The 16,336-nt window shown below is 32.4% G+C and overlaps 1 protein-coding gene across 1 annotated transcript in view; it reads left to right on the plus strand.

The window, feature by feature from the left end:
* LOC132701438 (cytochrome P450 4C1-like) overlaps positions 1 to 16,336 on the plus strand; it is a 48,433-nt gene that overhangs the window by 12,579 nt on the left and 19,518 nt on the right. The window contains exons 4-5 of the mRNA XM_060669320.1: positions 10,435 to 10,620; positions 15,424 to 15,809. Of these exons, the coding sequence (XP_060525303.1) occupies positions 10,435 to 10,620; positions 15,424 to 15,809 (572 nt within the window). The remainder of the gene's footprint in view (positions 1 to 10,434; positions 10,621 to 15,423; positions 15,810 to 16,336) is intronic.

The following is a 16,336-nucleotide window of genomic DNA, read 5'->3' on the forward strand; positions in this document are numbered from 1 at the left end:
GGTGTAGGTAGGTATTTCATTAGTACCAAGGAATTTTTATTTTACAATTTGATCTTTTAAAATAGGTTCTTTTCTAAACTTTTAATGCACTTTCAATTTTTTCATACTTGTTATCCTGATAACTACTTAGGTAACTTTTGCTTTTTGATTCTTGGGTATGCTAGGTAGCTGGTTAATTTTTTGCATAATCCAAAGTGTTTTAATGGAAAACCATACTCAATACTCAAAATAGTCTCAGTGGGATAAAGATATTGATAAATCATATTGCCTATTGAATAAATTTAACAATCACCAATAATATTAGCTGTGAGAACAATTGGGCACACGTTTTTATTAACCTTTTATGATTCGCGATAATCGCCTTTTCAATTTTCCGAGTAAAATGTACCTAAATACAATTTTAGTATGACCGCAATGATTTATTTAAAATAATTGACAACCTTTAAACATGTTATGATAGGTTTGGCTCTTTGATTAATTAAAATGCAACTGAATCTTTTAAGCTGAGTAACTGTAAATATTAACTGATGTATTTTAAAAAATTGTAATGTAAACAAATCGTAATTATTCTATATCGAGAAAAATTCTTTCTCCACGGAAACGCTTTGCCGGCCTCCCTACCGCTCTGCCCCGAACGAGCCACGAACGCCCCGATACGATTTAAACAAATGACCATTTGGACAAATACGGTCTTCTCGTTTCATTTCCCACGGATCCGAGTCACTTCGGACATTTCCGCGATTTTACCGCACAGGTGTGGGAGTAATCGGATGTTTTCGGAGATATTTCCCTCGCCTTGAGTTTTGACTTTTGTCAATTCTGACGGCCATGTCAGTGAATGTATTCCTGTCGTTTTGCGAAAATGTACCCAAAACCTGACGGTAGTAGAAAAACTATAGTATGCAACACGTTCGGTAAACATTTTAAGTCACTCGTTTAGTAAAAACTCGCTCCGCTCGTGAGTCAAATGCCGTTTGCCGGACTTCTTGCATTATACTATTGTCTCACTGGTTTCAAAAAATATGAGAAAGCTGAAATGATTGTTAAGATGCATAATTTAACATTATTTTAAAGTATGCAGGGTGGCTCAAACAAGCATGCCGAATAAAACATTGCATTAATTTTAAATTCTTCAATTTTTTTTTATTAATAATAATATATATCTAAACCTAATAATTTTTACATTTTAGTTTTCCCTAAAAAATACTAGTTTTTACACTTAACGCCACTATATTTAAAGCTAGATCACTCATATGTGATATTGGCGTTATTCTTACAGAAACCTTTATTAAGTTTGATTAAGTATATCATATACCTGTTTTTAATACTTTGTGATTTATTTCAACTTTTCCAATATTTACCTACCTTTCTGTCTAAGCTTTAATATTAGTTGGCCACGACAAAATGATATTTTAACATTTTTACCTGGCAACTGAGTAAATAAATTTATAAAATTTATTGCGGTGTCAGTAAATAAAAAAGAATAAGTATGGATTTTTCAAAAGCCAAATTAATTGATAATAATTTATTTACTGGGTGAGAGAAATTAATTCATATAATGTATTTACTGGGTGAGGCGAAAAAAGTACTTCATTGGCAGTAACACTTTACAAGGCCAAGTAGCCTAGTAGACGTATACTAACTAGACAAACTCTTTAGTGTTTAAGAAAACGGTTTGATGCTAGTGGTAGTATTGATTATGAAAAACGTAAAGTGGTAAACCAGAATGTTACCAATGATCAAATAGAAATAGAAATTTTACTACAAGTTTAATATCCCAATCTGCCATTACTCTCACCACTAAAAAATACAAATATTATCCCTTCGATATGGAACTATAATAAAAACCTCTGTTTTGAACAAATATCTAATTCGAGAAAAATTAAGAGAAACATGTGGGCAGGATTCACTTACGCTTAATTACAACAAAAAATATCTAATATATGTGCGAGTTATAAAGGTTCCCATACATATTATATTACTTGTTTCTTAAAGTATCAGCAATTTGTCTATATAAAACCACGGTGCGAACCACATCGCTAGCTTTTTTGTCATCTCGCTTGAATAAAGTTTTCGTTTTCCACGACGAAAACTGGCGCAGTCGGTAGGATTTCCGTGAAAGAAGCATTCCAAAATCGACACTGGTCACTCTCAAGAGTTTATTCGCGAAATCCGAACAACACAAAAAACTGTTCAAGTGGGTGCAAAGCGCTCAGTTGGCCAGGGGAAGGAACAAGCATCGTCCAAAACCCTATTGGTGCGAAATAAGGAACAAAAATCGTCCGAATTTCATACGTAGCCCAGGGAAGAGACAAGCATCGCTCATCCTATTGGAAAACTAGATTAAGAAACGAAACAACCAGGAATGAAAATCGTCGTTCTCTCACTGTTAATGTAAGTTTTTCTTTTGTAAATATTTTTTTGATTCAAACTCTAAAGATTAATTTCTCGTTTTGAAACATTAGAGTTAAAACCTAGAGTAGCTTCTGTCGATAATTTTAATACATCATCTGATTCCGATTCCGATTCTGACATTAATTTAAACACAATGCCGGATACGGTGAATCTTCAATTAGTTAGGTACCAAGCGGATAACATCCCTCATTTCGACGGCAATCCTAAACAAATAAATCGTTTTATTAGAATCTGCGAAAATTAAACTAATCATCAAAATGTAAATAACCCAAATGCTTCAATAAATGTTTGTTTAATCGATACAATAATTAGTAAATTAATTGGTAGAGCAGCTGATTTAATAGCTTCTCGTTCTGAACTCGATAGTTGGTTAAAAATTAAAACAGCCCTTCTGGCAACGTTCTCCGATCAAAGATCAGTTGATTGTCTTTTACAGGATATAATTTCAAAGAAACCCAATAGTAGCGAAAGTGCGCATAATTTTGGTTTACGCTTGCAAGATGCCCGTAGTATTTTATTTTCAAAAATTAACTCTACATGCGAAGATATCAATATAAGAACTCTAAAAATTATCCAATTTGAAGATCTAATTTTTAAAACATTTATAAACGGTCTTAATTACCATATGCAGTTAGTTGTACGTTTAAGAAATCAAAAATCTCTCGAAGAAGCCATGTCGTTCTCATTAGAAGAAGAAAATTTTATCGCTTATAAAAATCGTGTTGATATTTCAACCAAAACTACACCTGTTGCAATGCAAAATAAACCAAAACCTCTATTAGGTCAATACCCAATTAATTACCCATTAGCTTCACAAAATTTTACTAGCCCATTTCAACCGCCAACAATTCGACCAAGTTTTAATAATTTTAACCCCCCGAGATTTCAAAATAATTTCCAAACAAGACCTTATTTTCAGAATATTCCAAGACCAAATTTCCAAAATAATCAAAGACAAAACTTCCCGAATATTCAAACAATTAACCCGATGATCCAAAGACATCAATTTAATCCAAGACCTTACCCATTTATGCAAAGACCTATGCATTCAATTACAAGACCGATGTTTAATCAATATAACCAAAATCCAACCCCAAAATTTGACAAACCGGAACCTATGGATACTTCATCAGGCAATACCCGTATAAATCAAATTCAACCAAAAAAAAATTACTATCTAGCAAAAGAGATTGACAATCAATCCACAACCCCCCAAGCTAATTCAAACGACGAAATATCAAATTTTGAAAGTGAAAATCCTTATGATTTTTATTATCACGAATATCCCATCCTTGAAGAACAATACACCTACGACACAAATTATGATACACAAGAATTTTCCGATCAAATATATCAATTAGACGAAAATAACTACTGTTATAATGAACAGGACGAAAATTTTCAGGAAACTCCGAATACAAGCAACCAAACTTAACGCAAAATTTTCCCCAAAACTACACTTCAATATATGTTAATAATTATAATCATTCTGATTTACCAATAGTTTATTTTCCTGAACTTGATGCTCAATTTCTATTAGATACAGGTAGCGCGAAAAGTTTTATAAATCCACAGTTAGCTTACAAATATTACCCAGACTTTATAAATATTGAAAATTTTTCAGTAATGTCAGCTCATGCAACATCTGTTCATAATGAAGTAATGACAATACCATTATTTCCTTCTTTTAATTGTCCTGATCAACAACATAAATTCTATCTTTTTAACTTTTCCCCAAAATTTGATGGACTTATAAGAGTAGATCTTTTGAAACAAATAAAATCAAAAATAAATATTAGCGAGTCTACACTGGAAACACCGAATGTAATAATTCCACTGTATTACCAACATAATATTAAAAACACCCCAGGGGATCCAAAAATAAATAAAAATTTTGACGAATCCAAATTTAAATTCGATGAAATTATTATTCAACCAAGAACAACACATAAAGTTAAAATACCCGCGACAGAACAAAATGGTATAGGAATCTTAAAATATGAAAAATTTGTAAATGCTGAAATGCCCGAAGCTTTAGTAAAAATTGTCGATTCATTCGCGTTAACAACCATTACTAACACATCTGAAAATCCTGTTAGTATACAATTTATTAAACCCCTAGAAATAGAATTAATAAATGAATGTGAAACTAATTTTATAAAAAAAATAGAAGATAACAATGAAAATTTAATCGAACATTCAACAAGTAATTTCGACAATCTGCAAAAAGAAAATCTAAAAAATTTAAGACTGAATCACTGTAATAAAGAAGAATATAAAGTAATTAGGAAGTTATGTTACGAATATCGAGACATATTTTATTGCGATAAAGTGCCATTATCTTTCACGAATCAAATTAAACACAAAATTAATCTAACTGACGAAACCCCCGTTTACACAAAAAATTACCGTTATCCTGAAATACATAAAGCCGAAGTAAATAGACAAATAGACGAAATGCTAAAAAATAATATAATCCAACACTCACATTCCCCATGGAGTAGTCCTATATGGATCGTACCAAAAAAATTAGATGCATCAAATAAACGTAAATGGCGCGTTGTCATAGATTACCGGAAACTTAATGAAAAAACAATTGCTGATAAATTTCCCTTGCCTAATATTTCAGATATTGATAAACTCGGTAAAGCTCAGTATTTTTCAACTCTGGATCTAGCTAACGGTTTTCATCAGATAGAAATGCATCCCGATGACATCCCAAAGACAGCCTTTTCTACTGGTACTGGACTTTTCGAATTTAAACGCATGCTTTTCGGATTGAAAAACTCACCCTCGACGTTGCAACGTGTTATGAACAATGTGCTAAGAGGCTTCCAAAACGAAATCTGTTTGGTATATTTAGATGATATTATAATTTTTTCCACATCCCTACAGGAACACATTGATCGATTAAGAAAAATTTTTCAGAGACTAAGGGAGGCAAACTTTAAAATTCAATTAGATAAATCAGAATTTCTACATAAAGAAGTAGCGTATTTAGGTCATAAAATCACTAAAGAAGGCGTTAGTCCAAATCTTGACAAGATAAAAGTAGTAAAAAATTTTCCTCTCCCCCAAACACAAAAAGAAATTAAGTCATTTCTAGGATTGGCAGGATACTACAGAAGATTCATTAAAGATTTTGCTAAAATCACAAAACCAATGACCTTATGTCTAAGGAAAAAATCTAAAGTAGAACACAGCCCCGAATTTATTACAGCTTTCAACCATTTAAAACAATTACTAATAAATGCCCCAATATTAAAATATCCAGATTTTTAAAAACAATTCGTGTTAACTACAGACGCATCAATTACGCGTTAGGTGCCGTATTATCACAAGGCACACCACCAAACGATAACCCAGTCGCATACGCGTCTCGGACACTTAATGACACTGAGCAAAAATACTCTACAACGGAAAAAGAATTACTTGCCATAGTATGGGCCTGTAAATATTTTAGACCGTATCTTTTCGGTAGAAAATTCCAAATTTTTACGGACCACAGACCATTAGTCTGGTTATTTAACCTAAAAGAACCAAATTCAAAACTTATGAGATGGAGACTTAAACTAGAAGAATTTGATTACGAAATTCTTTATAAAAATGGTAAACAAAACACAAATGCGGACGCCTTGTCACGAATAAAATTAAATGCTTTAGAAACCGACTCTATTTATAATAATCCTGGAGATATTGATCTTGATATTAACAAATTTCTAGACAACGATTTCGATCCGAATAAATTAGACTCAAATGAAATTTCGAAAACACTCGAAGAAATAGAAAATAAAAGTCCTAGGAGCCCAAAAATAATCATTCTCGAAAACAAACTTTTAAGACCAGCTTTTGAAAATACAATACATAGTACAAATACTGACGAATCTTTACAAGGAATACCTATATTAAATGAAATTATTTACAACAAACCAAATCAGATAATACTTCAGAAATCTCCGTATTCTACTTATGTTAAATGTAACTTTAAAAACTTCGACGGTCATAATATATTACATGCAACAATTCCAGAAGAAGAAATTAGTTTAACAAAATTCTTCAAAGAACATTTAAATAACAAAAAGACGTATATTCACTTTTTATCTCAACAACTAAGACCAATTGTACAAAAAGTAGTCGCCCAACATTTTCAAAATTATAAACTAATCGAATGCACAAAATTAATAAATAATGTTGAACCGGAAGAACGAAATATATTAATTAAATATAAACATGAAGGTAAAACTAATCACAGAGGCATAGAAGAAACTTGTAAATTTTTAAAAAATAATTATTACTGGAAATCCTTAAAGTCAGATGTTACAAAATATATTAACGAATGTGAAATTTGCCAGCGAGCAAAATAGCAACGAAAACCATTTGAAATTATACACGTCGATACCTTTATTGCCGGCGGACAAAAATTCTTAACTATAATTGACAAATTCTCTAAGTTTGGACAGGCATTGCCCTATTTTGGAACTGCGATTTCAGCATGCCAACAATTAGTACATTTCTTTTCATTCTATGGAATACCAAAACAAATTGTTTCTGACAATGGAACAGAATTTAAAAATGACGTTCTAGACCCTTTATTAAAAATACATAAAATTAAAATCCATTTCACAACGCCGAGTCACCACGAATCCAATTCACCTATCGAACGTTTTCACTCAACCCTCATCGAACACTTACGCCTATTGAAGGAAATAGATAAAAATTCCGATATTATTTCACTTATGCCCTATGCGATCATTGCATATAACAGTACTATACACTCAAATACTAATTTTACGCCTTTTGAATTAACACTAGGACACACTGATACACGTGACCCTATGAACCTAATTCCTTCTCAAATATATTGTGAATACGTAAATAACCATCAAACAAATACTAAGCTTCTTTACGAAAAGGTACATAATGATTCCCTTTTAAAAAAACAAAAAACGGTCGATAAAATTAACAAAAACAAAACTCCAGTAGAACTAAAAATTGGCGCAACAGTGTATAAGCGCACCGAAAGTCGAAAAGGTAAATTAAACAAAAAATTTTCTGGACCATTCATATTAACAAAAATCCTAGATAATAATAAAATTGAAATAGAAAACCCAAAAACAAATAAAAAAGAAATAACTCACGTCAACGAAACTAAAATAATTAACATTGTTCCAGATGGCTCGCAAACATCGGAGCAAACGAAGTAAAAATCCACAACCTGAACAACTATCCAGGAATCCTTCCTTATAAACTAGGTACCGCAAAAATAACCTCTAACCATTTCTCCTTTATACAAATTTTTGATTTAAACCCAGCTGTTGCTGAATTCTATGTAATCTATAACCAAGTAAAAATATTAATTAGTCAGATTAAAAATAATACTAATTACTTTCACGAATATTCTATTTCAGTCATCCCTAACATTAGAAAAACGCATTGAAAATAAAATTAGTCAACTCAATCCATTATCTATAAGAAATAAAAGAGGCCTATTAAACCCAATCGGTTCTATTATTAAATGTATTACTGGAAACTTAGACCAATCCGACGCGGAAAAATACGATGTAGAAATCAAACAACTGCAAGAAAACCAAAATAATTTAAGAACCAATTCAATTAATCAAATAAAACTGTTAGAAAAAACAATCAACTCATTTAAAAATTCGATATCAAATATTTCTCATAACCAACTTATCCTTAAATCTAAAATATTACAAATTGATCAAGTAATTAAAAAGATAACCATTGAACAAACGAATGACTATGAGTATTTCCAAATACACGTAGTAATGAATCAAATTACCTTTATGTATAATTTAATATATAACATTTTTGAGAAAATTGAAACCGCAATTAGTTTTGCCAAATTAAACACTTTACATAATTCGATAATTGATCCGTCTGATCTATTCGAAGAAATTAAAAACATGAAAAAAGAATTAAAGGAAAATCAACTGCCGTTCGAGACATCTATCGAAAATATATTAAATTTTGAAAAAATTATAGAAATAAAAAGCTACTCTAGAGGACTAATAATAACATTTATTTTGGAACTACCGCTACTAGAATCAGAAATTTATCAATATTACCAGTTGTATCCGCTACCAGTTAATAGTGAACAAGAACTGCAATATTACGTTAATATACCGATTAAACCATGTCTTGCATTGAGCGGAAATATGTACTCATTTATGGACTCTGAATGTGTAAAACTATTAAAAAATGAGTTCATGTGTAAAAATATACATATTACCTATATGAAGGAACACCCGAATTGTTCAATAGAAATAATAACTCACAAGACTAATATAACAAACTGTAAACCAATTAAAATTAAACTTCAAGAAATAAAAATTAAATATTAAAATAATATATCAAATATAAATATATTCCATTTAAATCCAAAATTAATAAACAAAAAGAAAATATTGTTATTTAAAAGCACTTGTTGTACCCGTGCTTTTATCTAAGGGCGGAGGAATTATTAACGCTTTGATATTGTAAACTGCTGAGTAAAGGTTCCCATACATATTATATTACTTGTTTCTTAAAGTATCAGCAATTTGTCTATATAAAACCACGGTGCGAACCACATCGCTAGCTTTTTTGTCATCTCGCTTGAATAAAGGTTTTTAAAAAATCAAATTCGTTTTCCACGACGAAAACTTGCGCGGCGGTAACAACCTCTAGACCGTGATTTTGAAAGCTACTTCACGGATCCAACTTTTTTTTAAATAATGTTTCTCAATGAAGCTACGTTTCGCAATAATGGTGCAGTTAGTTATCATATTACTCAACAGTTAATTCATTCTAGGGGTATAGCAAGTACAAAACTAAAACCATTGGTCACTTAATGTGTAGTGTGGAATAAAACACGTTAATGTTATTAGGCCGTACTTTTTTCGAGAACCACGTAACAGGCCTAGATGTTTAAACTTTTATCAGAATGATTTATATCAACTTCTTCAAGAAGTTGACAACATTAAGATCCAACAAATGTGATTTCAGCAAGATCGAGCTGCTCCGCATTACCATTGAGAAGTTCGATAATTTTTAAATAATGTTTACCCACAGAAATGCATCGGTAGCGGTGGATTCATAGGGTAGCCCCTTCCATCATGTGATTGTGTGATTGAAGGAATCTACTTTTGTAAAGAAGAAATCCACCCCTGCGAAGTACGCGTGGACAACTTATTTAGCAACATTGGAATGGAAAACTGCCCTATTACGAAAATGTCCATGTCAGGAATAATTGTAGAACAAATCACCCAAGATTTAGTTCTTGTTCTGTCCCAGAAGCCTGAAAAACTACTAATTAAGTGTAACATGGATCGATATATGCAAATCGAAGTATCAGTGCTGATTAAGACACTAGTAAACTGTTAAATAGAAATTAATGAAAAAAAATTCTTCGATGATGTAAAAATCCAATACGGAAAACCCCTCGTTTCATCAAAAATCCAGTTAACGGAGATGAACGCAATGAAAATCCCGGATACTTCCAGTCTTTCAAAAATAAATATCGGCGAAATATTCCAGCTAAGAGACTTAGCAGAAAGAATAATTCCTATGGAACCAGTGAACGAAGAAACAAATACGTACCAAATAATTGTTATTCTATTTGGAATAATCATGGTACTAATATTAGTTTTCATCATTAAGAACATTAAGATCTTCTTGGAAAAGGGACGAAAATCATGTGATTTAACGCCATTATGTTTCTTTTCGGGAGATATGTTAAATATAGTGTAACGGTTTATGCTAAGGGACGTCCAAGAAAATATACGAAAAAGGCTAAACATGAGTATTGAAGTAAAAAGGCATATTTTTCAACATTTATTTACCATAATTATAATCGAATAAGTATTTAATATTATTTACTATTTCTGTAAATTTAATTGCATAGAAGCAAGCGAATAACTTGAAATTTTATTATAAAATACACCCTACGATGCAAAGGAAGTAAAGATAGAACCAACTTGTCCAATTATCATAAAATTATTGTGTTTTTTTCTTTTTAAGGTTTGAAGTGGCAACGGAGGAGGAAAATTTTGACCCCAACTTTTCATTTTAACATACTTAAACTGTTTGTTAATATATTCAATAACGAAGCGGATGGTTTGGTGAAAACAATATTGCAAAATCCCGAAGAACGGGTTATAAACATAGCCCCGCTTATTTCAGATCTCACCTTGGGTGCGATAAATGGTATGTATTTAGGTATTTATGTATTACCCGTAGAACTATTTTTCATACTTATGACTAATTTCTGGAGACCGTCATAGTAAAGAATTAATTTGGTTCCCATGCGCCCGTTTTACACTTTGCAGTGCGTCCGTCTAAAGTTCTTATTGGCCCAACTTTAGGAGTATTTTAATCGATTTAGCTGATGGAGTTGAAAAGTTCCGAAGTACATATGATGTTCTCTCTCTTCTTGAAGAAGCACTATACTCTTTTTCTTTATGCAAGAAAGTTATAAATCAAAATTGCACGGTGAGACTAAGTGGTCTTATCCGTATGCCATAGGCGTAGTATTGTAGTAATCCGACACACAATAAATAGTCATGACTATAATAATGCTATTTAACGATTTATCTGCTCGTAGGCATTTTTGGGCCAATAAATCAAACCAATCCAGGGTACTAGTAACACATTCTGTTGTATTACTCAATGTATAATTGTAAGTATATAAATAATAAATACATACTAAATAAAACTAGTCGTCAGAATAGTTTGAATCTGTGGCATCACTATCATCCAAGGATATAATTAATGGTTTTAGGTTGTCGTAAGTTTTTTTATAATTATTTTCCACTTCACACAATTTCCAACTGCTTTCTGGTATTAATGCACAGTGAATTTTAATAAAAAAAAATTGGAAGGGCGGGTATTTTTTGGGTTTTTGTTATTTCGTCTAACTTTGTTTTCTAATTCGGCCCATCACATCGCAGTGATAAGGTTTTGATCTAATTGATATATTACCGGATATCAACCAGTAAAAACCAAAACTTTACCGACTTGTTTGTTTGTATAAGTATCTTTAAAATAAAAGCCATGCTGGCTAAGCAACTCTTGCAATATATATTTTTTTTGCTGCTGATAGCTAGTACATTTTTAGCCAAAGTGCTGTGATAACTATCATATCATATTTCAAACGCTACCTTATACGATATTAGAAGAAGAATTTAATTGTCATATCCTGGTGGTAGTTTAATGAGCAGTGTTTAATATTTTTTCCTGAAAAGTGCGTTTGGCGCCCAACTTTCCCCTAGAGTCACAGTGTAAGATGAATATTCTGCTTCCACTAGATGCAGTTACATTCAAACTGCATTTCAATCAAGATTTTTGCCAACCTTTCTTTATAGTATCATGGATGATGCACTAAGTCTCTGAGTAATCTCGTATATCGCATACACTTCCCTGCAAATCCACTCTGCATAAATAGTTTCATTATGCCTTTCTCACATGGTTTCTTCCTTTATTATCAAGGTTGACCTTGGAATACCAGCACATTCCACTGTTCTGCCAGTGGTCTTCCCAATGGCAGCTCCCATGCCCTTTGACATTTTTAGAAGACCTGCAGACAATTTTTCTATTTAAAAATATAAATTATTAGCGGATTTTTTAATATACTATGTTAAAGTTTCAGAAATGTTGTAGTGATGTCTTTCCAAATAGATTTTTAAAATTTAAATTCATGGAAACAGTACGTGCAATTGCCCGATAATAACGATAAAAATATAAGTATTATGTAAAGTTACACATATTGCACATATTCAAAGTTTTTTTTTGCTTCCTTACTCTCATCCGTCTCATCGTGGAATTTCAACTCACGGTCTAAACATAACAAACAATACTACAAACAAAAATACCTATCTGTACGCTGTAACGCTTGTAAATCGGCATTTAAATAGTTTACTGCTCGGTTTATTGAAGGAAAGCGCCTTGCGTCTGTGATGATCGTCAGGAACTCCGAGAGTGATAAGTACACGGAAGCTAACTTACCTGTCGTTTAGTGTTTGAAATAAAAATTATGGATACTTTTCTAAATTTGTTACTGAGAAATGGATTCTTAAATTTCCCTTTCTAAAAATGGGAAAATTATTAATGTCAATGTGCTCAAAGCTCCTCGCCACCAAAACTCCACATTCGGAGTGCCAAAAATGTGTTTGCAAATGACATGACCGACTTCTGTACTAAACTAACCAAAACTATAAACGGGGCGCTAGGTTACGAAAGAGACATAAAGAAAAGAAACTGTAATAAATAATAATGAAAAGAATAATACACTCGTTTTGCCTAAAAAAAAACAAGTACCTTGGATAAAATAAAGGGATGATATCATTCCATCCATTGGTAAGAAGAAATTGTGGAAATTTTTGTACGAAATTAATTTTAAAATCAATTGAGAAAATTATCTGCGGGCGCCAACAATCACATTTCTCTAATATGGGGGTCAGTCATCCGAGACAAAGTTAATGCCCCTCCTTTAGCTCCGCCCTCCTCAAACAGTACTTAAGCATGGGCAGAATAAAATGCAAATCAGTTTCAGTTAAGCTACGAAGAAATCAGGAAGTTCGATTCACCGATAACCGACGCAGGAGGAATCCAGAAGATTTGTAAATAGTATTTTAGTAGCTTGTGAAGGTTTTTAGAAATATGTCAATCATCTTTTTAATTATAATCATGTAAAGTCATGACCGGTAAGCAATAAAAACTTTTATTATGGTAGTCATTGGTTTTCAAACAATCTATATCAATTACAAAATGGTAGGCAGGGTACTATATTAGATATATGGGTGAAGTTTATACAAGTACCACCTGAATTACAGTTATAAAAATTAGAGGACAGATTATGTTTATGACGAAGGTTCTTGCTAAAAACTGTTTTAGAAATAGAATATTTTAAAGACTGATAGTGAAAATGCAGCAACGGTGTGAGTATGCAAACAAATCCACGCGTGTATTCATTTTTTCTTGTTGTCGTAGATTTATAAGACAAGCTGAAACGACGTCAGGCGAGGTATGCGTTCCTAGGATTTTCATGAAACTCGCTGAAAAACAAAAACTGCAATTTGTAGCGATTATTTTTAAACTTGTGACTTTGATTTTCAATACGATTTAGATTTTTAAAAAATGTTATTGCTGCAGTTTTTAGGCCACTTATCTTAATCTGTTCCTCCTTAAAATAGAAGAGTACAGTTCAGATTATCTGAAATAATGTGAACTCAAGTGTGAAAAAAGTAGTTTTAGATAAAGACACATAAAATATTTGACTTGAAATGACGTATTTATTAAACAAAGAAACAAAAATAATTTAGAAATTTTTGTTACTCAAAATTTTTATGTCGGCGCCCTTAGCTTTAAGTTAAGTCGTAAGTAAGTGGTTAAGTCAGATTTTAAGTAGCTCCGATACTTTATTTTTGATTGCCTATTTTGTAGTTGATCTAGCGGGTCGCGGATCGTTGGATTCCTGTTAATAATCAATTATGTGAATGGATGTGATGTCATTTATTTTAAGCGCTGTGTTGTGTATTCTTCTAATATGTCCGAGAAGTCCAACCCTATTACATTATTTTCATTATTTCTTACGATTTCAGATTTTAACATAAAGGATACGTTAAATGCAATGTAAAATCCTAAATGTATATCTCATTATTTACTGTGCTGAGTTGAAAATGAGGTAGGTAATTTTTAACAGCACGCGTTTGGCGCTACTTCTGTTATTGGCCGCAATATCTCTCCAACGTTTGGTAAAAAGGGCATCCACGGCAGTTGCATTTTCTTGAAGTTTTTCCTTAACGTTTTCTCCAAGGCTTCTAGCCGTTTTGAATGTGATATTTTTCCTGGAATATTGTCAGTGCCTTCTACTTTGTTATCATCAGGAGGGAAAAACATTGATTTTATTTTCCCTCTTTCAAATTGCTCCGCGCTTGGGTGAGTGGTAGCATTGTCTAATAATAAAACACATTTTCTGGGGTATACGTACCAATTTTTAAATAGATTTGCATTCATCCAGCCTTTTTTTATTTTTCTACAAAACCGAAAAAAGCACGGGGACGAATATTCTTGAAGGCTCGTGGTTTTGTTGACTTGTCGGACATAATAATGGAATTTTGTGTCTCTCAGAAGCATTAGCGAAAGCAAGAACAGTGACACGTTCTTTACTGCGTTTGTAACCAGTTGCTCCAACTTCCCTTTTTGAAGCTAAAGTATTTGAGGGAAACATTTTTTAGTTCAAGACTGTTTCGTAACTATTGAGAATCTGGTCTGGTTGTAAATCATTCTCTTTCATAAGCCTCATAAAATTCGCTGCAAATTTTTTGGCGTAGAGATATCGGCAGACAACTTTTCTCCAGAAACTTGACGTCGACGTACACCATGTCTTTTTTTCCTTGGGCCTAACCATCCATCACTTGTAGAAAAACTTTGAGGCGCTTCAATGAGAGGCAAATCTTCGCTTGAACTCACCTTTTTTTGTTTTAAAATGGTCCCCGAATTGGTTCTTAATTCTATGTAAACCATTTAAATAAAAAATCGCATTTATTACTTTTCATACCTGTCATATTTTTTCTTCATTCTGCAACTGTACTCTCACCTCCACATCTCTTTTCAATTCACCGCTATCTAACCCTTGAACCGCTTCAAGTTTATCCTGGAAACTGATTTTGTAAAATATTTCAAAATAACAGTGCGATAGTAACGGTCGTCATTACATTCATTACGTATCGCCGTGAAACTCCCGGAGGAACTACCCAGCAGTATAGGTGAATCCCAGACGAGTTCCATAAAATGCAGAATTTTTATTTTTTAATAGTTTATTTAGGATCAACCGGATCTTATGCGGTCTATTTTAGTTCGATGTCTGTGCATATATCCTGTGTTCGAAATTCGCATTTTGTTAGTCTCCCGCATTAAAGAACTAGATATAGTTTTTGCAACATAATATAATTTGTTTACTGGTGTTTTACTTTAATACTTTGTAATGGAATGGTAAATAAATACTTTCAGAAACTGCAATGGGAGTAAACCTTGGTACGTTCAGGGAACAGGGTTTAAGATATAAAGAGGCCGTGTATGAAATATCGACAATTGTGTACAAGAGATTTGTACGGTTTTGGAATGGGATCGATTTTTTTTACCACAACTTTTCTTCGCTGGCAAAAACCGAACGAAGCGTTGTCACTATCCTTCATAATTTTACGAACAACATCATTAAAAAGCGCGAAGAAACATTCAAGGCGTTTAACGTTCCTCTCGACATCGAAGAGAACGCATACGCGGTTAACACCGATAGGCATCATGCGATGTTGGACGTTTTGCTGAATGCAAAATTGAATGACGGGATCATCGACGACGCTGGAATTAGCGAGGAAGTAAACACGTTTGTTTTTGAGGTAACGTGCTGTACTCGATATTAAATTACAATAAATTATGTTACGGTTTTCACAAATTATTAACTTCAATTATTATAGGCTGCGTAAATTTAAATTAAGATTTAACAATGGGAATTAAGTATAGTTCGACACACGACAAATGGTCATGACTTTAATATTGCTGTTAACGTTTTTATCTGCTAGTAGACATTTTCGCGCCAATAAATCAAACCGGCCCATGGCATTGGTAAGATAATTGAAACATAAAATATACAGGGTGTTTTCTAATTGAATGTCAATAATTAAAGGTGCCATTGTTGGGTAAATTTTAAAACGAAAACTTCATATAAACATATGTCTTAAACGTCTTAACTTTTGAGCTAAAGTTTTCGAAAATTAAATATATTTTTTTAGTATCTGTAATACCACTTTAGATATTTTAATGAATCTTAGCACACCTATACTATGAATTGAGAGGCATTATTTCGTGTACCACAAATTTTTAAAATATACCAGTGGCGGGCGTAAGGAACTTCACCTCTCTAAAA

Source organism: Cylas formicarius, unplaced genomic scaffold (genome assembly GCF_029955315.1).
Source record: "Cylas formicarius isolate icCylForm1 unplaced genomic scaffold, icCylForm1.1 PGA_scaffold_4__25_contigs__length_36172078, whole genome shotgun sequence".
Classification (NCBI taxonomy): domain Eukaryota; kingdom Metazoa; phylum Arthropoda; class Insecta; order Coleoptera; family Brentidae; genus Cylas; species Cylas formicarius.